Here is a 27,720-nt window from a genome sequence, read left to right as displayed (position 1 = left end):
TATACTTCATTGCAAACTGCACATAAATCACAAACAGAGACTCGCAAAAGAAATGCAACAAAAAAAAAATGAATCAATTACATTAGATTTTTTTACAAAATACATACAAACATAATGTGCAAAAGAATGCTATGAACCAACTTAATTTACCAAACGGCCCTTATCGTCCTCTCGGCTTGCATCATAAGAGGACTTTTTAGGCCAAACGAAAAAAATACGAGATATTACAGTAATTTAAACAAGTTAAACCTATTTTAACTTTGTACACACCATCCCCAACCCAAAGGTTCAAACCTTAACCGGAATGGGTTCGGTCTGATGATTCCCATGTGGCTTAGACCACATGGAATGTGCAGCCAACACTCGGTCTAGTAGATCTTGTGGTACAGGCTCGCCTCTTCTTTGCTGGGGGGAGATAGTTGCTGTGTGAACCAATGTTTTCCATTTATCCTATATAATATATACGAAATCAAATTCACAAAAATTATATAATCCACAAATAATGTAATTTTGATTTCTTACCTTCAGATCCACATAAGTTCGATGGTCTGCATCATCAAATGCGCGGATTTTAACGTCACGCCATCTGCAAAAAACAGTAAGAAAAGTATTCAAACTACTGTTTTTATGGATAACATATTTCCATTCAGTACACACCTTCCGGTTCCAAGTATTTCAACTGCTTCCACAAGTGCTTCTACTTCCAAAACGGAGAACGGTCTTCTAGTTCTTCGTTGTGACAGTTCGGATCTTTTGTTCACTTTATGGTTCATGGGGACTATTGAGAGTGCCTCGGCATTCAGTGGGCTGATCGACACGATAGCTTTAGTATCCACTATTTCTTCTGTTGACATTTTTTGACTTTCTTGATTAGTTGCTAGAGGATGATCCACTGAAGAGTTCATAATGGGACTAGCTAGATAACTGAAAATACATTAATGAAAAGGTCAAACAAAAAAGTCAACTAACGAGACAGGTCGTGTTCGTGGGTTGGCAGGTTCAACCCAAAACCGAACCCGAAAACCGTGTCATACATATGAACCTGAACACGACCCAAATATTCGCAAGTTGACACGAACACGACCCGTTCAACCCAAATTTTATTACTTTAAGATTTTTTCGCAAATTAATATATTAAAATTAAAGTTTTACTAAAAAAACAAAGGTATATAATACAGATATTATGTCAATTTCTATTTTTAAATGGGTTCGGGGGCTCAACCTGAAACTAACCTGAACCCGTTTAGACTAAACCCAAACCCACAAATTTCATGTTAGGTTCGTGTTGTGTTTTCAGGTGGTGTGAGAAATTCACACCCCTACAAAGGAATATTTTATATTATACCTGGACGGCGGTTCATGATAGTCATATGGCGGCAACAACTGATGTTCTTTTTGTGCATCTTGGGGAAAACTCGGCTCTAACATAAATCCCAAAGTATCACTATTTACAGAAATACCGGTTTGTTGTAGTGTTATGCTGTCATCTCTAATCTTCTTGCCATGAAGAAGTACCCCTACATGTAATTCACCTTCTAAAATAGCTGTCACGGCTTCCATAACCGCCGTCTGTGAAATAAAAAGAAGATTTTAATACAAATCACACAGTGGCTCATACATATATGGTAATTGATCTTGAAAATCAGAATGTATACCTTTAAAGAACCTACTGTCGACGTCTCTGGCATTTCGATATACAGTTCTGGTATGTTAAAGGACTTTATGCTAAATTTCACTGAATGAAGAAACGTCATGCATGTGAGAAATTTGTCGAACAAAAATGTAACCATACATAGATACATTATATATATAGACAGAGGGAAGGGTTAAAATGAGAACTAACTTGAGTTGTGAAAACTGTGAAAACTTTTTGATCCAAAGGTTTTTGAGAAAAAAAATTGACGAGTTTTTTTTTTATGAAAATTTTCTAAAAAATAATAATAATAAATTGTAAATGACTTCTTACGGTGGCGTAAACCAAATTTAAAGTTCTGGGCTGATGACGTCAGCAGTCATTTACACCAGCGTGAATCAAACTTACATGTCGAATAAATGCCAACTCGTCAATTTTTTTTCACATGCCTTAGATGTTAGTCTACGTTGTGCAAAATTTGGTTGAAAAACTCACACGGGAAGTAGGAGTTCTCGTGGTTCTCACAACTCAAAGAGAGTTCTCATTTGAAAGTATCCCTATATATATATATATATATATATATAGAGAGAGAGAGAGAGGGTACCATGACCATCTTTAGATTGAAAGGAACTTTTATGGTTGATAACCGAAGATGTCACTGCTTTTGCTGCATGACAATATATAACACGATCATTAATTAAAGTGATTTTGGCCTATAATAATCCCACCTAGACCTTATTGGCCATTAATAATCCCACCTCAGAATATTCCCCCCACCAGTCCCACCTTTCACCTATTTTTCCTACAATGGTCCCCCGTTAAAAAAACTTAACAGAGTTTAGCTTTTTTCCAAATTACAAACATATTTTTTAGGGCTTTTGATCAGAACGATGATACGAGTCCATTGATGTAAAACTTACTTCGAAATGGTGCTTCAAGTGACTTGATTTTGGTTAATTGGAAATTTAAACACCCGAATTGAAGCACCGTTTTCATCATTTGGAGCACCGTTTCGAGGCAAGGTTTACATCAATGGACTCATATCGTTGTTCTAATCAAAAGCCATAAAAAACTGTTTGTAATTTGGAAAAAAGCTTAACTCCGTTAAGTTTTTTTAACGGGGGACCACTGTAGGAAAAATAGGGGAAAGGTGGGACTGGTGGGGGGAATATTCTGAGGTGGGATTATTAATGGCCAATAAGGTTTAGGTGGGATTATTACAGACCAATTACCCTTAATTAAATGTTTAAATATTGTAAATCTATTTAAAAAGAAAACTGGGAAATAGTACAGTCTTACAGACCTGTAGGTAAATTAGATATGCTTTCACTGCTCGTCTCCTGAACATAATCAGGTTTCACGCTATTATGATGAAACAGCTTCCGTCTCTTAGAACCAATCTCTGCTCGACAACGTTCTCTCATGTACATGTTTTTCCCGTTGTGGTCAAAGGGTTTGACTCCAAGACCTATAGAAAGTTAGAAACCAAAATAACGACTTAATAAGAAAACAATCACATGACACGAAATTGCAGAAACAGTGTAAAGAGAGTTCTTCACTTACTGGTAGCGTTAGAGGGTTCGTAATCTTTCAGCTTTGGAACCGATTTCCAGTGCTTAGTAGTAGTCAATATCTTCCTCATTCTTCTATATCCCGCACGCGACTGCAACCTAATCCCGCTCATCTTGGTAATACGGTGATTAAAACTAAAAGAATTTTCGTCATCATCATCATCATCATCTCTAATACCTATCTTTACATTATTCCTATGTACACCGTTATATGATTTATTTAATACACGATGATCCACACATGATTTAGCTGCAGTTAAGTCTTCACTTTGTTTCTGTACTGTATCTGTTTGTACATAACCGCCACTAGTATTCATTTTCACATCTTTTAAATCCCCGTTTGATCCATTATTGCCATTGCAGACTATAGAAGCATGTTCTAAACTGGAGTCACTATCGGACTGTAGCGAATCCTTCAATGGGGATTCTATCTTTAACGCTAAATTAGAGGGTTTGGGAACAAACTCATTCTCACCGCAGCATCCCTGATCAAGATAATCTAATGTTAAAGGATTGAATTTTACTTCAAGCGGTTCGTGTTTGACACTTTCTTTAGGGGTGATAATATGTTCTTTGCTTTCTGGACCAGTGCTGGAAATGGAACTTTCGCTCTCCTGTAATAACTTGCCGGCTACTGCTGCCAATAACTCAAAGGGGCAAAGTTCGCTACCCGCTGATGATTTCTTGTGTGAATTCCTCTAAAAGAATGAAGAACAGTGTTGATTAGAAGTTCTCACAAATCAGGGAACGTTTAGAATTTCGGATTAAGGATACTAATCGTTTACTCACCCTTAAGGATCTGGGAGCTTTAGGTACCACAGGGGCACGGAAACCGTCAAGTCCTCCGTAATATAGTCTCTTCTTTGACACCATCTCTTATGCATACATGCCAAAGTCTGTAATTCGATAACAAAAGAATCAGAAGCTTCATATAGAAGAGCATTTCGTTTTTTTTTATGTGTAACTTAATTTAGCAAACCATGTGTTGAAACAAAGTAGTAGACTTCAAGTCAATGCTAAGTGGATGCGAAAAACAATAAGAGCACTAATACGAGCACATGTCGCTAGACCGATTACTGATCCAAATATTTGATTTCCCTTTCTTTCTCATTCCAATCAGAATTAACTTATGCAGCAATTCAACAAAAATTAACTAAATAACCAGATAACTGACAGCCACTGTTACATCAGAAACATGATCCCCTAATTTAGGAGGCAAGTTCAATAACGACAAATACATATAAATGAGGATATATGATGGATCTATAAAAAGCTGTTCATAGTCCCCACAAAAATGAAAAGCAGCATGACATCATTCAATATCAATTTCATATCATGGAAATCTCATCCACAAATAATACAGCATAAACCCTCATCCACAAATAATACAGCATAAACCTAATAATTATTAAACGAACATATATAATTTCACGAAATAGCAATTCAAATAGCAAAACCACACCTCACAAACTATCCAAAATCCGACCCGATCCGATCTCTGCATCACCAATTTCAACAATACAAGATCAAATCCTAAACTAGAGCTTAATTCCGGTCAAATCGGACCAAATCTCGGATAATAACACAAATTCACACAAATCGGAACACAGAGATTCAATCATTCAAGCGCTAAACATCAACGAAAACCTAAATCACGTAAAAACGATAGATCGATCGAGAAATTTACCTGCGTTTGATGAAAAACCGATTGATCTGTGATTAATTCCTAAATTTAACGTAACTGTACAACGAGCATGTGATTCCGAATCCGTATGACAATCTGTGCAATCATAAACAGAGAATTAAAACAAAAAAAAAGTGCATAATAACAACACAAATTCACATGAATCGGAAGACTGAAATTCAATCATTCATGTCGCTAAACATCAACAAGACCTAAATCAAGTAAAAAGAATAGATCGATCGAGAAAATTACCTGCGTTAGATGAAAAACCAATTGATCTGCGATTAAAACCTAATATACACGTAACTGTACAACGAGCATGCGATTCCGAATCCGTATGACAATCTGTGCGATCAGAAACAGAGAATTAAAACAAAAAAAAATGCATAATAATAATAAAAACACAAATTCACACGAATCGGAAGACAGATATTCAACCATTCAACCGCTAAACATCAACAAAAAAAAACGAAATCACATAAAACGATAGATCGATCGAGAAAATTACCTGCGTTAGATGAAAAAACCGATTGATCTATGATTAAAACCTAAACTACACACAACTATAACTGTACAACGAGCGTTTGATTCCGAATCTGTATGATAATCTGTGCAATCATGAACAATAGTAACAAAAAAAATGTGATAATTATGGAGAATTTTGTAAGAACAGAATTGAAGAAGAAATAGAAATAGGGGGTTAATGTTAATTGATAAACCTCTTTGGGGAGGAAGGGTAGAAGGGTAATTTCCAAGATGAAAGAGCATGTGACCATAAACTATTAACCCATTGGGACGGTTTTTAGGACCACGTTAGCCATAATAACAAGTTTTATTGGATATGTGGATAGCTTTTGACACGTGTTAGGGGTTTACAAGTCTTGTATAATTCCACTTTTGTTTTTTGGTTTTGTCAAGTGTATTTTGTGGTCCAAATTTATATGTTACATACGTCAAAAATGTTATGTTTATGGTAAGAGACTAAGACCTTCTTCTCCAATGGAGAAAAGCGGACGCGGACGGGCAAGTGAAGACGACATGGCGAAAGGGTGACGAGTGACGACGAGAGGGGACATTTTAATGGTTATGGTGGTTGTTTTGGTGTGTGTAATTTTTAACGTGAGAGCAGATAAGGAGAGTGGGTCCTTCTCTCAGACATATATAATTATACTAGGTTAGAACCCCGTGTATTACACGGGTTAAATATATGTAATTTTATATATACTAAATAATAAAACAATATATTTTTAAAAATATCGTTTATTACATGGGTTGTATAAATGTAGTTTTATAAAATAATAAAAAATATATTTTTAGTAGCCTCGTTTTTTACATGAGTTTATATTTTCAGAAACCTCATTTACTACATAGGTTGAATAAATATAATTTTATAAAATAATAAAAAAGTTATATTTTTAAGAACCCCGTGTAATATACGGGTTGAATAAATATAATTTTATATACAAAATAATAAAAAAGTTATATTTTTAAAAAACCTTATTTATTGTACTGGTTGAATAAAAGTGATTTTGTATACTAAATAATAATAATATTATATCTTTAAAAAACCTAGTTATTGTACGGGTTGAATAAATCTAATTTTATATACCAAATAATAATTAAAATATATCTTTAAAACTCCATGTATTACATGAGTTGAATAAATGTAATTTTGTATAGTAAATAATAAAAAATATATATCTTTAATAAAATCAAGTGTATTACATTGGTTGAATGAATCTAATTTTATATACCCAATAATAAAAAATGTCTTACAATTTAATTTATGAGTTATGTAATAAAATCTATATGCTAATAAAAATAAATAATATCAAATAATATATTTGATATTCAATTGATAATAACGATGAGGAGACATGTTTTTCAAATATTGTTTATATTAGTTATACCTAGAATTTATCCATTATAAAAATAAGGATTTTTTTAAACTCAAATAGGGATAAATGTTCTATATGTTAGTTATATTTAGTTTAAAATATAATATACTAATAAAATAAATAATATCAAACAATATATTTGATAGTCAATTGATAATAACGATGAGGGGACATGAGATTAAATATTATTAATAATAATTTGTATTAATTTAGATTAAATATTATTATTTTTAGTATTATTAATAATTTTAATCAATTAAATGAGAGAATGACAAGTGTCCCAAAACAGGTTTCTTTTTTTATATAGTATAGATTATGACTGCGCTCGTTTACACTTATATTTACGCCTCAAACGTTATAAACCTAAACAAACAACTTTAATGTTTAGAATTATATATAAAGTGTTGCATTTAGAAATACCAAAGAAAAAACGAAAGCAATGACCTTCTTATTGTTTACGGTCAACATACAAATATTTGAACAATACAGTGATTTAAACGCTTCTTCCATAGCCATATATGTTGAAAATGCAATCATCATTTCTTTCAACTAAAATGAAAACTCATGTTACGTCTTTGACCATATCCTTTGTGTTCGAGATAAATTGGAATATTGATTATAATCCACCAATAACCTAATTGTCAACAAGTTATAGAAAGGACATAAATGATTGATTAATTGAAGTGTACAACTTCTAGAAAAACAACGTTAAAAATTGTTCGAATAATTGAATATTGAGATGTGGGAATTATATTCTAAGGCCATGCATTGTGTCGTGTGAGGTTATATAGCGTTATATTGGGCTATAATGTCCCATGGTGTCCCGAACACCCCCCCCCCCCGGGCGTTATGGGGAGTTATGGAGCATGGCCGTGATACGCATAGCGGCGCGAACTTTGGTTTCTCTCTCTCTCACTTATTTATACATACATATATATATGTATAATTTTATTACACATGTGCACTACAACTTTTTTTTTTGAAAAAAAGTTTTTTATATAATTTAAATAGCGAAATTTGGTATGCAAAAAAAAGTTATGTTTGTTAGTTAGTTTTCGAGTTTTTACGATAACTAATGGTTTTCATTTGAATCTTACCCTTTCTAACACATTTACCATGTATAAGAAAAAGGGGTTATACGACATAGGCAAATGTGTAAGAAAAGTCGAAACCAATAAACTACCTATTTAAAAACTATGTTATAGTTGTCACAGGCCTTGTGGTTTTAGATTTAGGGGGTGTTTGGGGTTGAGTTTTGAAAATAGATTATGCGTTTTGAATAATCAGAATCAGATAATTAGCTGTAACAAAACGTGCTGCAGAGGGATAGTGTTTGGATTTGATTATGTTGTTTGATATCACAATAATCAGATAATCAACATTGTTTGGATTTGATTATGTTGTTTGATATCACAATAATCAGTTAATCAACTATTTGAGTGTTTGGCAAGTATATATATTTTAAAAAAATAAATAAGTGAAAACGTAAAAAATCAGTTTTTGGATTATCACGTTTTCCTGCAGCAAGGGGTGACCTACTTATGGATTATCACGTTTTGAACTCTACAAAACGTAAAAAATCACTTTTTATTAATTTTTTACCAAACACTCAAAATAGATTTTTTGCGATTTCAAAACACAATAATCAAATAATCAGGTTGAAAACGCAATCCCAAACACCCCCTTATGATGCTAAAAATGACTAATAAAAAATCACAATATTACATTCATCATTAAACTATTTTTTATCTATATCGATCATCATTAAACTTCATGTATTTTTCTTTTACATCGTAGGGTTATTAAATTCCTTTACTTTAATAATTTTATTTTAACCACTAAACTTTCAGAATTGATTTCGTAAATACATTTTGGAAAACTAGTATGTATTTTAAATTTGAATTATAAAAGTCAAAAGCTAACAAAAATGATCGCGTGGCCTAATGGATAAGGCGCTCGCCTCCGGAGCGGGAGATTGTGGGTTCGAGTCCCACCGTGATCGCTTAAATGATTTTTAATTCTATTTTTTTAATGATAAATATATGGGCCTAAAGGTTATAAAAAAATATGCATAGATAAGCTTAAACAGAGAAATTTGTATGTTGGGCTTAATGAGAAACTTTAATGATAAATATATGGGCCTAAAGGTTGTAAAAAAAATATGCATAGATAAGCTTAAACAGAGAAATTTGTATGTTGGAATCAAGGTTGTAAGAATTGCTAGTCGTTGGTCGGGCCGTTGAGGTACCAGATAGAGATTAATTTGATTGGAATTTTATATATAATTTTCAGTTTTATATGTAGATACACACATTTTTTATGTAGAGTAAAAATACACGGGTAGTCTCTGTGGTTTGATGAAATTTCACCTTTAGTCCCCAACTTTTCAAAATTACACTCTTAGTCCCTGTGGTTTGACAAGTTGTTACTTAGATAGTCCCCAAAGCTGATGTAGGTTAGTTTTTCTAGTTAAGTGGGTGTGAAATGACAAGGACTATCCGAGTAACAACTTGTCAAACCACAGGGACTATCCGAGTAACCTTCATCCGCTTTAGGGACTATCCAAGTAACAAATTGTCAAATCACAGGGACTAAGAGTGTAATTCTGAAAAGTTGAGGACTAAAGGTGAAATTTCACCAAACCACAAGGACTATCCGTGCATTTTACTCTTTTATGTATTTTTCAAGTAGACATGTTTTAACACCTTATTCAACCTATATTTTCAAGTAGATTTGATTAATTGCCGAAATTACAGGTTTTGGTCAAGAATCTAGCCTAAATTTGGCCGGAATCGCTAGATTGCCACCGATTTTTAGCCAATTAGGATTGGATTTGACCAATGTTGACTGTCTACTGATTAATTGACCGATTCGATAAAAATTAATCGGTGAACCTGGGACTAGCTATTAATTGACGACTAATCTGAGGCTAGTCTGGAATTTTACAAGAATGATTAAAATGCATCCAGAAATAACATGTCTGCAAACTTTATTATAGAATAATCGGGCCCAAAATTTTGGTGACAAAGTGGATGGGCCTAACCTTTGTTAAATTATATTCTTTTGGGCTTAATGGGAAACTTTCGTGATAAATGCATGGGCCGAAAAGTTGTAACACTGTTTTGTGCTTATATGAGAAACTTTAGTGATTAATATATGGGCCTAAAAGATAAGCTTAAACATAGAAATTTCTATGTTGAACAAACATCCAGATTCCAGCAATAACATGTGTACAAACTTTATTATATATGACAAAGTGAATGGGCCGAACCTTTGTTGGTACAATAACCTAAAATCTAAATAACACCTTAGCCCAAATATTTGGCACAATGATAGCCAGCCCATCTACTAAGCCACCTTAATTTGGAAATTGGAACACATATAAATCTAAACTCTTAACAAAAGTGGTTGCAATCAATTAACAATCCCATAAACCTCACTGTAACGCCAATAAGCCAATGTCTCAGTTACTCAGACAACATAATTGAACTTTAGTAATATAATTTGAAATATAGGTAAAAGTGTAAGGGGCGGTTTGGTAGCCTCTTAATGATTCCATTAAGTGGCTATATCTGAATCAGTCAACAAGCCTCTTATCCATTAAGTGGCGGTTTGGTTCACTAGAATGACATATCTAAATCGGGCAACAAGCCTCTTACCCATTAAGTTTTAAAATGATGCTGAATGAAAATTTACCCCTTTGTGACTTTGTCCCTTCACTCGTATTCATAATCCTCACCCGGCCACTCATGCACCACTCCTCAACCCACCACTGCTTCCTCCACCACCAACCACCACCACATCGGTGTATTCTTACTGGCTTAGAGTTTGTTACCCAGTTAGACCTCTTAGCATAGAAGTTACCAAACAAACCCTAAGTTATCATTCTATTTGAGGATAATTTTAATCTGTTATCCTTAGTTATATAGTATGAATATCGGCTCTTTCATTTTATGCAAATATGGTTTTGAACCATAGTTATTTGACGTTTCAATTTCATTTTAACATTACTCGTTATAATTTGACATTACCTAGTTTAAGAATCCCGAACCCCTTTAATATTTTGAATTTGGCCATCCTTTTTAACCTAATTTAAATATTTGGTGAGTGTTTTAGTTAGATTTCTAAACGAATCAAACAAACACAAGCAAAGCATGTTCGTGTTCATTCATCTAACTTTTACCGAACAAAGGATGGAACACAAACAATTTAACGAACGGTATTTCCTTGTTTGTATACATTTGTTAAGAAGATAAATGAACGGACAACACATGTGTTCATGTTTGTTCGTTTAATTAAATAAACAAAAACTTATGTTCATTTTCATTTATTTATAAATTAAACAAACTTTTCGTCGAATTGTTCATGAACAATTTAACCGAACAATTCATTTACATAGGTTTTTCTTTTTTGAACAACTAAGCTTTCTCTCCTAAATCCTATCTATACTATATTACACACTAGATTGGAAGACTGACTTTTAAAGCTGTTGCACCAAAATTTCTTTGTTATTAGTCTACATATGTTCCAAACTTTTAAATAAATTTTGAAAAACATCCATTAGAAAGTCGATATTAAGACTTTAAATAAAATTGGAAGAACATCCATTAGAAAGTCGATGATAACAAACGACTTGGGTCCATCATATATTGTATGTTCCGCATGACTAAAATCATAATTAGCTGACTTTATAATGGGAGGCAACACTATTAATTATATAATTTAGCTACTAATAGTAAAAAAACAGATGATAATTAATCTTACTGTTTTGGGAGTAAATATTAATCTTATAATTAAATAGCAACTCTTTTACTACTATTATACGTATTATATTGAGACATAAAAAAAACTTTATGAATCACAATGAATGGCAACAATTTCTTGTATATATTATTCAAATTAAAGAAAAATTCAAAATATTCGTAATAGAACAAAAAGGGTAGAGTGATGCTTTTTTTCTTTTGACATAATTACCATCCAAGGTAGTTAGTGTTAGTTGGTTTGGTAGTTGCTTTCTAGTACAATAAATCTCAATGGAATAAAGCAAACCAAGGGTGACCATATGACCTTGGTCCCTTCATGATACGATGATGTCGAAAAAATATATATTTTAGATAGAAAAATTATATTTAAATAGTACGAAAAAATGTAAATTTGAATTTTGAAGACATATGATTATGTGTTAGGATGAGATGCTAGAATGAAAGAGAGATAAAATTAAATTTCAATTGGTGTAATTATTCGTAATAACTTGAAAAACCAAATTGAAATGAATTAGAATTCTATTGTTGAATTTCTGACACGGTTTTGCAATCAAACTTGATATTAAATTCAGGTTTTTTTGAACGAACAACTAAATCATCGGATAAATATCCTGAAATGCCTTCAATCGAGCAAATGCATCCCCTGCTCCATAACGGTCAAAATTGGATGCATGTCTGAGCCACAAAGTCACCAGTTCCAGGGAAAACCCGCCTGCCCGAAGGCCCACTACGATAAAACCCGGTTCGACTTCAAACTAGCAACCTCCAGAGAGGCCAAGTTCTAAACTCCATTCTCACCGCCAATGTCCTTCAAAGTGATGCTAGTGGAAGTTGAACTTGGAACCTCAAGAAGAAAAACCAAGTGACTAACCATTAGACCAAATTGTCAGGACATCAAATTCAGATTTTGAAATGAATTTAGAATTTTTATCTTCGAACAAACCGGCCAAAGTATCTTAATTAAGAAATATACTTTATAAACTATTTACTCTATTTACTTTTATATTTTTGTATACATTTGTCTATTTGAAATAACCCAAAATTCGAACCAATACCAGTAGGTTAGCAAAATGGAATTCACTTTCAAAAAAAAAAAAAAAAAAATTCTGAATACGGATTTGATGAAGACCTTTTAACCATAACTACTAATAACTTGACCTTACAACTAGTATTAAACAAAAAATTGTTATTACAGTTTAACTTTAATAACAAATTTATATCATTGTAAAAGAAAAAAAAAACATAATGAAGTTGATAAACAAATCGAATATATATTCGAAAGTTTAGTTGCTTAAAGAAGTTCGTGAGAAGAAATTCTTGTGGGGATTGCTTAAACCGCCCAAAGTGATAAGGCACAATATCTATTAATTTGGTCCCTACTTCAATGAATCGTTGAATTAAAAAAGAGGACACTTTTTAATTCTATAAATATATATACTAAAATCTTATAAAAATTAACCAGCTAGTTAGCTAGTACCCTTCACAAATAGGTTTATATTATGTAACCAAACTGACTATGAAAAACTAAATGAGTTAAAGTATCAACTCACATTTCACCTAAATTATAAAACCTAATACAGGCATGTCTACGTATAAATTAGTGTCTAGTGGTATGGTACTTACACCCACGTAAATGATATGAGTTAAAATCTTTTATTTTTGGAACGACAAAACTTCTATAAAAATATAGAAAAATGGGCCAGCTAGAAACTGAAACCCAATGTTACACAATTACATCTTGCTAGTTAAAATCTCTCCATCTCTCCCAATTAAGATTACAAAAGTTCGATCTACTCGAAACATAAAGGAAAGAATTCTCTTTTATCATATCCGCCGTTTGATTGAAGTGAATGTTTTGCCCATCAAAAACTTTTGCGTTCCTTGCTTAAAATCCTTGCAAGTAGAAGGTTATGTTATGTGGTATTCAAGCGTAAAAGATTGTTGTTAAAAAATACAAATTTGTCTATTTTATGCCTAATTAGCTTTTAGTTTATGTTTCATGTTAATTACATGTTCTTATTTTAGGGCACGTTATTTATATTTGACATGAAATAGTACGTTATCTATTTTATTGCATGTATCGTATTGATTTGACTTTTTATTTTTATATATTTTTAGTGTACAAGACACGCTCATTTGAATTGACATTTTGGACCTGATTATGACATGTATAAGTTAAAGAATGTTGCAATGATTTAGCAGTCCCCTTTGCATAGCAGGTTGGAGACATTTAACAATCATGTTAATGATTGGTTTTTCTAGTATAATCTAGAAGACACAATGTTTGAATATCATATTTAAAGTATAGAGACAAGCATAATGAATTCATTTTTGAGCATTAATTAGTATTTTTTTTTTTTGAACGACAAATTTGGATCACTGACGGACCACTGGAGTATCATCGTGCCACGAGCGGAACCACCTGATCATATCCATCTCCACTAGGCATAATGCCGATACACCAATTCAGGAGGAAACCCAATAAATATGGGAAAACCCTCTTGTGGGAATCGAACCCAGGACCTATTGGTCCCAAAACTTTATCCCACCCCCAAAATGGCACTAGGCTATAAAGCCATGAGCGCATTAATTAGTAATTTAGTATATAAAATATATAAGGGGTGTGCGTTGTGAATAATAGTCACATTTCGAAAAAAATATATATAAAAGAGTGTTGAGAAAGTAGGATCTTCATAGAGGTATATATGGTGCAAAAATGAGTGGCCGTACAAAGTTTAAAATCTTGGAATCCAAGATATGAAAAAAAGGAGTAGTCTCAAACAAGTTCAACATATGGAAAATCAATTGGTTGAAATTATTCTTACTTTATTTGACCTATCACTATTTATAGCTTTTATACTTTATCCATGTCCTCTTCAAAACATAGGTACATACATACACTCATACATCTATGATAATCATGTTTTTATTATAAACTACAACTTTGAATCACTTACATACGATTATGATTTACTTCTCAACTTAATACATCTGCCTTTTTCATCTACAATTAGTTTAAAATATAAGTCGTCTTTAATAATATTTTATATACTGAATTATTGTTGAAAATCTACTAAAATATTTGTTAAATTAAATGTTACATATTATTAGGCGTTTTACTCTTATATTTGATCTTAAATAAAACTCGCTTAGTTGGATACGATATGAGTATATTCATTTAGAAATGATCTGTCTTCACGACTGATATAACAATTATGTGTATTATTTTTATCTTATAATTTATAGTTTATGCGACTAAGACATGTACTCATCTTGTCAAAAACAATTGCCTAAACCTATGAAATTGTAGCGTAGATAACAACAATACATTCTTGTTGAGAGCTTTTGTTTTGTGGTATATTTTCACTTATTTTTGGGCAAAAGTGAATGTAGTAAGAGTTCATATAGGATACTTTGTGGTGTTTGATCTTTGGTTATTTGAAGGTAGGGGTATGAACATGGTTGTAAAAGTCGCTAGACGCTCCCTAGTCGGTCGACCGGGGAGTTGAGAGTACTCGGCCTAGGCGGAGAGTACACGGGAGTACCCGGAGATGCCAAATTATAAAGAAATTAGTTTTAGGAACTTAAATATATGTCAAATAACATAAATTTACTAATATTTATAACAAAATACGTGAAATTGATATTCATTCTTTAATATGATATGCATAGAAATTATGTTTTATTTTATTTTAAGTCAAACTCGGCTCGAGTTGACCTACTAGATCCGATTTTGGTCAATGTTGACCGCATTTGATCGATTTCGAGTAATTAGTCGGAGTTGAAGAAAGTCGCCTCGGCAGCCTACCTTGTAGCGACTACTCGGGGAGTACTCGGCCTTGGAGACCTTGTTTTACAACCATGGGTATGAACAAGTCAGTCGCTCGTGAGTTACTCGAGCCTGGCTCTTCGAAACTCGAATTAAACGAAGCTTAAACAAGTTCAAGACTAAAATTAAGCTTCTTTAATAAACGACACTAACACTGTGTTCCCGAGTTAAAAATCCCTCCCCTTCCCTCCCCTCCCCTCCCCTCCCCTCCATGTCTTTCCAAATTGGAAAGACTATTTTCAGGCAAAAAAAACCCCATTTTCCCTCCCCTCCCCCTATTAAGTGGATCTCTGGAACACCATTTTCCCTCCCCTCCCCTCCCCCTGTTAAGTAGATCTCTGGAACACAGCGTAAGTCCGAGCTTCACTTATCTAGCTAGAGCTGGTTGGCGAGCTCTATTATTTATATGATCTATATTTATAAATTTACGTTAAAAATAACTAGATAATAGATATTATTTTATGTAAAAAACATAATGAAATTATATAAAAAATATTAATAAATGTATATTAATCTACTAATAATAACAAACAAACAAAGTTCGAGCTGAACTCGAGCTTGAAAAAATTCTCACAAACTGAATTCGAGCTTAAAATCAAGCTCTCGTAACTTAAACAAGTTGAGCTCGAGCTTAATGAAACTCGAGTTACACCCCTAGTTCGCAAACCAAGCATGTTATTGCTAGAAGGTGGTCCACCTTTATACCAACAAAGGCATAACTTTAGAATCATGAGTCATTAATATTGAAAAAATGGGCGTCCTATAAAGGAGCTTCAAGTTTCACTTTCTATATTGTTGAGTTATAAAGACTCGATATTTACACAAAGAAGAAATCGATGACGAACTTACTCAATTTCAAACAAAATCGGTGAATTGATTAAGTTAGTCCCGTAACAACCACTCAAATAATAGGCTATGGAAACATTAAGGCTCAAGCACATCAAAACTGTGCATCAAACATGTACTTGCAAAAAAGAAAACATAACTGAACGGGCGGATAATAGGAAATTAACATGCGTTAGCCTGGTTAAAATTAGAGTATAAACGAACTGAGACGTGTCCGAGCTTGCCTAAACTCAGGCATGGCTTGCATAATTTTAGAGAGCTCAAACTTGGCTTGTTTTAAGCTTTATCTATAAAGCTCGAGTTTGCCTTGTAAGTTGTTAATAAAACTCGAGCTAGGCTCTAGCTCTTACATCTCGTCTCGTACATTAGTTATGTATATATTTATCAGGTTCAGTTTTAGGGTTGGGCGACTGTCCGAGACTCAAATTAGGGTTGTTCACGAGCCGAGCTGAACCGAGCGGACCTTTGCTCGTGCTTGGCTCGTTTACAAACCGAACCGAGCGGAGCGGCTCATTTAAAACTGAGCCACAAATCAAGCGAACATTTTTCGAGCAGTAAATATTTCGAGCGAGCGGCGAGCGAAGTTCGAGTGATTTGGACAACCGTGTCGCCCGGATTTAAATTTGCTGAGAGAGATAGTGACAATGTAGGGTCTCAAGTTTTCATGTCTTAATAAACAAGCGCATTTCATGGCATAATATTTTTCTTATGAATAACAATGTTGTGGTCGACGAGGCGATGATCATATTGCACGAACAATGACGTTGAGAGCAAGAGACGATTGACTTAGGGTAACGACATGAAACATTGAGGCGATGAGCAGACTGTCGTTTATCTGTTTAGGGTTTAACTTTTAGATTTGATATTAATTTTTTTATTGGCGTGATCGGGTTAGTACGTATAGATATAGTTCTAAATTTGTATGTAGTTGACCAAAATCTAACAGAGTAGTATATATAACACTATAAATTTAATTTATATTTAAGTATATATGTATGTGTGTATAAATATAGGTGTGAGTGTATGTATAATTTATACGTATAGATATAGTTCTAAATTTGTATGTAGTTGACCAAAATCTAATAGAGTAGTATATATAACGCTATAAATTTAATTTATATTTAAGTATATATGTATGTGTGTATAAATATAGGTGTGTGTGTATATATGTATAATTTATATTTGTGTATATACATGTTTATATATGTATGTGTATATGTATATATATATATATATATTTATACTAAATAAAAATAATAATTCGAGCCAAACCGAGCCGAGCGGACCTTTACTCATGCTTGGGTCGTTTACAAACCGCAGAGCGGCTCGTTTACAACCGAGCGTCAAATCGAACGAGCATTTTCCGAGCAATTTCCAAACAAGCGTCGAGCGAGCGACAAGCGCCGAGCGGTTTGAACGGCCCTAGCTCAAATATATAGAGGGCACGAAATTAAAAAAGATGATTTTATACATATTTTTAATTTTAGTTATATATTTTAAGCATTTTTAATACACTTTAAGCTTTTATATTAGGTCCCGAATTAAAAAAAATGATTTTTATATATATTTTAGTTCTTAATATGCATTTCAAACTTTTTTAATACATTTTAAGCCTTTTTATATACATAATTTAAAAAAATGTATATATATTTTTAAGGCCTGATTTTTACTACTCGTCTAGAGCTTAACGATTTTTAAGAATTATCGGGATGACCCTAATATTTATCATTATAAATTTATATAACATATATTAATTTTATCTTCTTATAATACATTATCCATCTATTAATTTGCATCCATCTATTAATTTGCAAAATGGTTTTGTGTGTAAGTTTTACTATTTAACGTTGTACAAGTCTTCATAGCTTTATGTACTAATGTCTAAAGTGTACTTGAATTTTCGTTTTGTTTTTATTTTCTCTCATGTAATTTTAATTTATATAATTATTATTTATCTATCATATGATTTACATATCGTTTTCGATATTTCTCTACCAAAAATTGTATATAGTTACAGTGGCGGATCTAGGATTCCGACCAAGCGGGAACGTTTTATAAATAGGCGGTAACGAAATCGAAAAAACGTCAAATTTTTCCAAAATTTACACTAAAAACATCAAAAATTTTCCGACCAAGCGGTAGCGGAGGCTCCCCCTTATCAATGGTAGATCCGCCCCTATATAGTTATGTTATTTTAATGACATCTTTCTATCATCCATTAAACTTTTACATCTATTGTTTTCCGTTTTACGGTATGCGCGAGTCCTAAAAACAATTTAATTTTTGAGATTTCTAAACACATTATATTTGGATGTCAATGTCATAAAAAGTGGATATCATACAATTACTTCGGTGCATGTGCTTCACATAAATTACGTATACAATTACGGACCATCGCAACGCGTGGAACCTCAATGCTAGTATTTATAAATATGTAAACTTATTTTATATTTTTATAATTTTATTTATAAAATAGAATTTATGCAAATGATACGTGGAGATGACCATACACTAACTAGGTACTAGGCTACCCTATACTCTCATTCAGATTCCACCTTATGGGTTGTTTGGTAGTCTCTTAATGATCATTCAGATGCTACCTCTTAATGGTTTAAAACCTCTGAATGAATAAGAGGTAACCTCAAGTCTGAATGGTTAAAAGGTAACCTCTGAATGGTAAATCATCACATGTCACATTCTTCTACCTTCTCATTGGTAAAATTCTTAATGGTTCCATTAAGAGGTAGCCTCTTAATGACTATTCAGAGGCTACCAAACAGCCCCTTACTCGAATTCTCGATCAGGACAGTTGACAACAAGGCCGATGTTATTATATTTCCTACATATACATTTGTAAGTTAGGGGAATAGTGCCAGGCAGCTGGCCTGGCACTTCCCTATTGGACTAACTCATTTTTAATTTAATTTTATTCTCAGCTTAAAATTACGGTTTCGTCCTTTGTTTAAAATTACGTTTTCGCCCCTAATTCAACATAAAATCATCTTTTTGCCCTGGCTCAAAATTTACGTTTCTGCCCTCAGTTCAAAAACCCATTTCTAATTCTACTACCAGTTTAAATTTACGGTTTCACCCTCTGTCTAAAATTACGCTTTTGCTGCCCCCTTCAAAATAAAAATATGTTTTTACCCCTAGCTCAAAATTACGCTTTTGCCCCCAACTCAAAATTACGTTTTTTTTTCCCACAGTTCAAAATAAAATTATGTTTTCCCCCATAGCTCAAAATTATAGTTAAAAAACCCATTTCTATTTCTACTCCCAGTTAAAATTTACGGTTTCACCCTCCGTCTAAAATTACGCTTTTGCTGCCCCCTTCAAAATAAAAATATGTTTTGAGCCCTAGCTCAAAATTACGCTTTTGCCCCCAACTCAAAATTACGTTTTTTTCCCACAGTTCAAAATAAAATTATGTTTTCCCCCATAGCTCAAAATTATGATTTTGCCCTTAGTTTAAAAATATGATTTCGCCCCCAGTTCAACATATTTTACGATTTTCCCCTCTGTTCAAAATTATGATTTTGCTCTCGTTTCAAAAATTACGATTTCTCCCCCAGTTAAAAATTATGATCTTGCCATCGTTTTACCTTTTTTTGCAAAACTATAGTACTATTTTATTTTGCTTGGTTGACTCAATGTAACTTTTATTTTGTTAAGCAGTTGTCTAACACTCGCTCATTGGTCCTGACAAATTAGTATTTTACCCCCAGCTCAAAGTTACAGACCTTTATTGTTTTAATTTTTTTTAGCAAAGCTATGATAGTGTTTTCGTTTAATTGGTTGTCTCGATGTATTTTTCTTAGATCATGTTATAAGTAGTATGTACAAGTAACCTAAATACATGCATACATGTTATGAAACTAAGAAATATTTAATTTAACGCCCTGCAACGCGGGCGGGCATAGGTGTAATTTTTATTCGTCCAGGCATGCCTGGTACATGCTCATCTGTTCTGAAAAATTACAATATTGCTCTCAGTTTAAAATTATAATCTTTCCATTGTTTTAGTTTTTTTTAGTAAAAGTATGGTAGTGTTTTTGTTTTAATTGGTTGACTCAATGTAATTTTTTTTGAGATCGTGTTATGAGTAGAATGTAAAAGTAACCGAAACACAGACATACATGTTATGAGAGAGAAATATTCGGCTTATTGCCCCGCAATGCGGGCGGGGCAAAAACTAGTTTCCTACATATACAAAACCCAAATGGGGGAATAGTGCCAGGCAGCTGTCTGGCATCCCCCATTGGACCAACACGTTTAATGTTTTATATCCATTTTAAAATTACGTTTATGTCCCCAGCTCAAAATAAAATTACGTTTTTGCCCCAACTCAAAATAAAATTACGCTGCCTGGCACTCCCCCATTGGACCAACACGTTTAATGTTTTATATCCATTTTAAAATTACGTTTTTGTCCCCAACTCAAAATAAAATTACGTTTTTGCCTCAGCTCAAAATAAAATTACGTTTTTTCCCCCAGCTCAAAATAAAATTACGCTTTTTGTCCTCATCTCAAAATTACGATTTTGCCCTCAATTCAAAATTACGACTTTGCCTGGCACTCCCCCGTTGGACCAACCAGTTTATTATTTTATATCCATTCTACAATTACGTTTTGGCCCCTCTTTAAAATTACGGTTTTGCCCCAGCTCAAAATAATATTACGTTTTTATCCCCAGCTCAAAATTACGATTTTTCCCTCCATTCAAAATAAAATTGTGGTTTTGCCCTCAGCTCAGAATTACCTTTTCGCACCCCCTTCAAAATAAAATTATGTTTTTGTCCCCAGTTAAAAATTACGATTTTGCCCTCTGTTCAAAAATGTGATTTTTCCGCGTTTAAAAAATTGTGATTTCGCCCTCAATTCAAAATTATGTTTTTTCCCCAGTTCAAAATAAAATTATGTTTTTGCCCCCAACTCAAAATTACTATTTTGCCCTCGCTTCAAAATAAAATTTTGCTTTTGCCTCTAGCTTAAAATTACGATTGTACCATTAGTTCAAATTTATATTACGCTGTTACCCCAAGTTCAAAATTACGAATTTGCCCCGGTGAAAATTTACAACTTTGCCCCTGGTTCAAATTTACAGTACTGCCATTACTTTAGCTTTTGGCAAATTACGATTTTACCCCAGTCAAAAAATATAACTTTCCCTCGGTTAAAAATTAAAATATTGTCATTGTTTTAATTTTTTTGAAACTATAAAAGTGTTTTGTTTTAATTGGTTGACTCGATTTTATTGTTTTTCGTGTCAATAAGCTGCCTAACACTCGCTCATTATTCGGCCATCGCCCCGCAACGCGGGCGGGGCATCAACTAGTTATCTACATATACAAAGATCCTTTGGGGTAATAGTTCCATCCACCAATTGGTGGAAAAGGGCGGTGGCCCTCTTTCGTTGTTTCCTTTTTTTTTTAAATTTTTTAATATAAATAGATTATCTCATTGGTCTAATCAATATACGAATAAAATAAAGTTATGCTTTTGCCTCTGGCTCAAAGTTACGATTTTGCCCTTTGTTCAAAAATAATATGAACTTGACCCTTTTTCAAAAATTACACTTTCGCCCTAAGTGCAAAATTACGATTTTGCCCTCATTTCAAAATAAATTTATGCCAATGCTCCCAGCTCAAAATTACGATTTTGTCCTTAGTTCAAAACTATAATTTTGACTTAGTTCAAAATAAAATTATGGTTTTGACCTAGCTAAAAAATACGAATGTGCCCCCAGTTTAAAATTATGAGTTTTCCCTCATTTAAAAAGTTACGATTTTGCCTCAGCTAAAATTTGTAGTCTTGCCATCGTTTTAGTTTTTTCTCCCTAGCTAAAAATTACGATTTTCCCTCAGTTCAAAAATATGATTTTGCCCCCTTTTCAAAAATTGTGGCCCTTTTTTTTTAAGTTTTTAATATAAATATATAATCTCATTGGTCTAATCAATTTACGAATAAAATAAAGTTATGCTTTTGCCTCTAGCTCAAAGTTACGATTTTGCCCTTTGTTCAAAAATAATATGAATTTGCCCCTTTTTCAAAAATTACACTTTCGCCTAAGTGCAAAATTACGATTTTGCCCTCATTTCAAAATAAATTTATGTCAATGCTCACAGCTCAAAATTACGATTTTGCCCTTAGTTCAAAACTATAATTTTGACTCGGTTCAAAATAAAATTATGGTTTTGACCTAGCTAAAAATACGAATTTGCCCCCAGTTTAAAATTATGAGTTTTCCCTCATTTAAAAAATTACAATTTTGCCTTAGCTAAAATTTGTACTCTTGTCATCGTTTTAGTTTTTTCTCCCTAGCTAAAAATTACGATTTTCCCTCGGTTCAAAAATATGATTTTTCCCCCTTTTCAAAAATTACGATTGCGCCATGTTAATTACGATTTTGCCCTTAGTTCAAAACTATTATTTTGCTCCAGTTCAAAATAAACTTATGGTTTTGCCCCAGCTTAAAGTTACGAATTTACCAGCTTAAAATTATGAGTTTGCCCTCATTTTTTTTTTGCAAAACTATAGTAGTTTTTATTTTACTTCGTTCACTCAATTTAACTTTTGTGTCAATCAGGTGTCTAACATTCGCTCATTTGTTCTGACAAATTACTATTTTGCCCCCAACTCAAAATTAAAGGTTTGCCATCGTTTTAGTTTTTTTTTTTTTAGCAAAACTATGATAGTGTTTTGGTTTAATTGGTTGACTCGATTTTTTTTATAGATCGTGTTATAAGTAGTATGTATGGGTAACTAAACTACATGTGCGCATCTTATGAAACTAAGAAATTTTCGGCTTGACGCCCCGCAACGCGGGCAGCGCATCCAACTAGTTATCCTACCTATACAATTACAAGCTATGGGGAATAGTGCCAGGCAGCTGCCTGGCACTTCCCCATTGGACCAACCCATTTTTAATTTAATTTTATTCCCAGCTTAAAATTACGGTTTTGTCCTTCTTTTAAAATTACGTTTTTGCCCCCTGCTCAAAATAAAATTATACTTTTTTCCCTAGCTCAAAATTACGCTTTTTCCCTCGGTTCAAAAACTCATATTTAATTTTGTTGCCAGTTTAAAATTACGTTTTCGCCTTCCGTTTAAAATTATGTTTTTGCCCCCAGTTCAAAATAAAATGTTTTTTCCCTCTAGCTAAAAATTACGCTTCTGCCCTCAGCTCAAAATTACGTTTTTTTCCACAGTTAAAAATAAAATTATATTTTCCCTCTTAGCTCAAAATTATTAGCTGCCTGTCACTTCCCTATTGGACTAACTCATTTTAATTTAATTTTATTCCCAGTTTAAAATTACGTTTTCGTCTTTTGTTTAAAATTACGTTTATCCCCACAGCTCAAAATAAAACTATAATTTTGCCTTAGCTTAAAATTACGATTTTGCCCTCAGTTAAAAAACTCATTTTAATGTTGTTCCCAGTTTAAAATTACGGTTTCGCCCTCCGTTTAAAATTACGTTTTTGCCCCCAGTTAAAAATAAAATGTTGTTTTTTCCTCTAGCTCAAAATTACGATTATGCCCTTAGCTCAAAATTACGTTTTTGCCCACAGTTCAAAATAAAATTATGTTTCCTCCCTAGCTAAAAATTGTGATTTTGCCCTCAGTTTAAAATTATGATTTCATCTCCAGTTTAAAATATAATAACGATTTTGCCCTCTGTACAGATATACATGTTGTGAGAGAGAAATATTTGGCTTATTACCCCGCAACGCGAACGGGGCAAAAACTAGTAATCATACAAATTCAAAGGGCATCTACAGTAGTTTTTGTCTTGAAATGGTTATTTTTGGTGAAGGCACCAATAGGTGGATATGGCATCCTTTATTTTTTTTTTTTGTTTTTAATGTTTTTTTTAACAAGGTTCAATGTAATTTATTATTATATTCAAAATGTTTTTAAAGTCATAAATCTATTAGTTATAATAATATTTTAATAAAAATGCTTTTATCTTTTTCCGAATGAATTTTGAAATTACTAGCTCGGTTTATTATAATTTGTGTTCGATTCTTGCTAGCTAGACATTTTTTTTTCTTATTTCTTATTAGTTATAATAATATTTTAATAAAAATGTTTATTTTTTATTTTTTATATTATATCCATATGTTAATCCTTCTAAATTTCTTTTATTATTCCTTATACTCCAATCTATTTATACTTATATTTTAAGTTGTAATTACAAATATTATTTTTACAATATATTTATTCGTTTTTATGGTTTTTTGCACAACTTTCGTTGAAAACGAAGTAGTATACGCAATAGAGTATCTTTTTTATATCGTAAGCTATTGCGAATGTTAGCATTGTACCAGTACCGTGACGAACGAAACTGATTCCTTACCAAGAATATCGATACCACGTGGATTTCGACTAAACAATATCGATGTTCTTGTCGGTACTATTAGAACCGTTGCTGATACACAAATTGCGACGTGCTTATTTTTATTTATTTAAATATATGTCTCATTGATAATGAAGTTTTATTCACAACAAAGTGTTTTTGGGATCGTAAGTTATAGCGAGTGTGGGCATGGTACAGAAACCGTGACCAACCAAACTAATATTGTCTCAACAATATCTGTATCACGGCGATTCCACTCGAACAACATTAGTATCGGTATCAATACAATGTGAGTTGTTAGTAATATTCGTTGTTACAATTTTCATCAATGTAAAACAGGTATCGTATACTTTTGGGTATATAATGACTCTTTCTATTGCTATACCGAGTGGGTACCGTATCAGTATCGTAAGGAATTATACCGATGTCGACTGAATTCCCGCTGGAACGCGCGGGGACTCTTCCTAGTTTCTAATATTTGACAATATACTACTATTAACATATATAAAACTTCCTTTTGTTTCAAACAGAGATTTATAAAAAATATTTTAATAACTCTAGTGTAGTTATTATTGATTATTAAGTTTTTAATTTGGTTGCATATAGCACACGGTTGACTTAATGTTTCATGGAAAATAAAATATAACAAAATATCTTCATAAAAAAAGAATATTGGATGAGATAAGGTATATTTTTTATCATCCTTTCTCACTTTTTAAATGGAATATATGCCGAGTCAAGCTACACAAAGAATAATATCGTCACTAGTTTGAACCTTTTGTGTGTGTATATTACATATGTATACTATATACACACGTAATAACTAGTTCTAGGATGCTTATTTTTCAAAACATAACAACTTTGTATTAACAATTAAAATGAAAGACTCGTTTTTATGATGTATATTTTTTTTTTTCGTTTTTGTGATGTATATTTTTATTTTATTTTTAAACGGTTAATAAAAGAACTTTTATTAAAACATTGTACCAAAAGATTGTTAGCACCGGAAAAACATTATTACATAATGAATGCTTTAAAAAAAGAACGTGATAAACGTCAACCAATAGCTTGGCTTTTCATTGTACCCTTTTAAACAAAAGAAACTGTACATGGTTTTATAGACTAGTGACATATTGAGTGAGATAAGATTTTGACACTAATAGAGTAATAGGTTCTGGGTTCAATTCTCATAAAGGGGTTTTTCTTATATTTATCGGGTTTTCTTCTGGATTGGTATATAACCATTATGCCTAATGAAGATGGATATGATCGGATGGTTTCGCTGGTGATACGATGATACTTCAGTGATCTGTTAATGATCCAAATTTTTCGTTCAAAAAAAAATTAGTTACAAATAATTTGATTGTTACATCGATTTCTTTTCTTACATTTAGGTGAAATTTTTAATGAATTCTTCTTATAAATAGTTGTTTATTGATAAATACATTGAATACGCTTTTTTTTACATGTAGTAAATGCATATGTGTTTAAATGTTAATAAATATTTATAGATACTTAGTGTTTATTATTTTTGGGTTTTAGAGTGAACATTAGTATATTTGTGAATTGAGTGAACGAATCTTGGCTATTGATTTACATAATCAAATCGTAAAATACACTAGTATATTTTCATCATCAAATTCTAGTCATTGATTTACACTTGTGTATTGATAATCAAGGACTAGAATTAGTTCACTAGTGTTTACAATCAAGGAGGCTGTTGACCAATGAACCTAACCCTATGTATATATAGTGTGAGATTAATTGGCAAACACTAAAAAAGTTGGGAACCGGGGAACACTCTTAAAAAATCAACTTAACATGTTAATTTTTTTTTTTTTTAAATTTTCTCGGCGTTTTTCCTTATAAATACTTGTAGAAACATTTTTAATAAAAATATAAAAAATATTTAAAAAAGGCTTTTTTTTTACAAAAATGATTTTTTATTGGAATGGTTTCTAACCATTTTTATAAGGAAAAGTGCTGAATTTTTTTAATTGGTTTTTAACATGTTAAGTTAATTTTATAAGATGTATACTTTTTTAACTGTTTTTAAACATTTTTTTATATTTTTAGTTTTTGATTTTTTATTAAAAATGCTTCTACATGTATTTATAAGGAAAAACGCAAATTTTTTTTAAAAAAATGAATCTTAACATGTTAAGTTGAATTTTTAAAAGTGTTCTCCGGTTCCCCACTTTTTTAGTGTTCCCTAATAAACCCTCCCATATATATGTATATATGTGTGTGTGTAGAGTTAGATTCATTTAAACGACTAACTTACATACCTGCTAATCAAACTCTGTATTTGTCAACTATATGTTTTCTTTTTCTACTGCTAGATTATAAGCTCTTGGTATATGTATATAGTTAGGGTTACAGGGAATGTGGGCCAATAGATGGAAATTTTTTTGATGGACAAACCATTTATACATACTTATTTGGTTTTCATAATTAATTGTTCTAACTTTGCTTAGGGTTTTAGGTTTGGAGTATAATCATATGTAGTGATTGACATTCAAAACAAAATAATTAGATATCCATACATTCACTTGTATTTATAGGGTAGAAAATCTTAAGCTAACTATTTCAAGCTTTTTTTTTTGGTGTTTATCAATTACATCAATTGATTAAAATAAACTTTTAGAACCTGTATGTGTTCATTATTGTAGATCGACTCCAATCAACTAATTCTAAGTCGTTGTATGAGCGATTATCATGCCAAATCAATCTCAGACGGTTGTAATCTGGCCACCATGATATGGTGACAACATAAAATATAGTTAACAATTTTGTTGAACTGGTGTCAAGCTACAAGGAAATAGGTTTTTGTTAGAACAAATACGATAGAGAACCTTCAAAAGCTTGAAGACTAGACATGCAATATTACAACACTGAATCTATTCCTATCTAACTTTCACTGTCGTCCGTGTTACATGCGTACGTTGTAAACGTGGCCCGTATTTAAAAAGTTTAATGGTTCTCCATCTTAAGAATCTTCAAGTCGTGGTGCTAGTGGTAGTTCTTTTTGTCTCGCGGTATTTATTCATTAGATCTTTCTAGACTATTAATTGTATTTATAGGGTAGAAAATTTTAAGTTAACTATTTCAACCTTTTTTTGGTGTTATCAATTACA

General features: G+C 32.3%; 1 protein-coding gene and 1 non-coding gene across 3 annotated transcripts; one reads left to right on the top strand and one right to left on the bottom strand.

The window, feature by feature from the left end:
- Positions 1–53: 53 nt before the first annotated feature.
- On the bottom strand, positions 54–5,576 carry LOC110868843 (telomere repeat-binding protein 5). 2 transcript variants are annotated; one of them, XM_022118114.2, is made up of 12 exons: positions 5,397–5,576; positions 5,141–5,233; positions 4,892–4,984; positions 3,994–4,100; positions 3,197–3,902; positions 2,937–3,101; positions 2,238–2,300; positions 1,656–1,735; positions 1,346–1,569; positions 658–924; positions 523–586; positions 54–450 (listed from the first exon to the last, which is right to left on the bottom strand). In XM_022118114.2, the coding sequence occupies exons 4-12, from the start codon at positions 4,075–4,077 to the stop codon at positions 289–291; spliced, it is 1,815 nt and encodes a 604-aa protein (XP_021973806.1). In that variant the 5' UTR covers positions 4,078–4,100; positions 4,892–4,984; positions 5,141–5,233; positions 5,397–5,576; the 3' UTR covers positions 54–288. The 2 variants fall into 2 exon arrangements, with proteins under 2 accessions (XP_021973806.1, XP_021973807.1); XM_022118115.2 differs by lacking the exon at positions 5,141–5,233 and having other exon boundaries at positions 5,397–5,487.
- A 3,139-nt stretch (positions 5,577–8,715) lies between these two features.
- Positions 8,716–8,788, top strand: TRNAR-CCG. The gene has a single exon. It is a non-coding gene; the product is annotated as a tRNA-Arg (tRNA).
- Positions 8,789–27,720: the final 18,932 nt, after the last annotated feature.

This window comes from Helianthus annuus, chromosome 7 (assembly GCF_002127325.2).
Source record: "Helianthus annuus cultivar XRQ/B chromosome 7, HanXRQr2.0-SUNRISE, whole genome shotgun sequence".
Taxonomy (NCBI): domain Eukaryota; kingdom Viridiplantae; phylum Streptophyta; class Magnoliopsida; order Asterales; family Asteraceae; genus Helianthus; species Helianthus annuus.
This window is presented reverse-complemented; position numbering and strand designations above follow the sequence as displayed.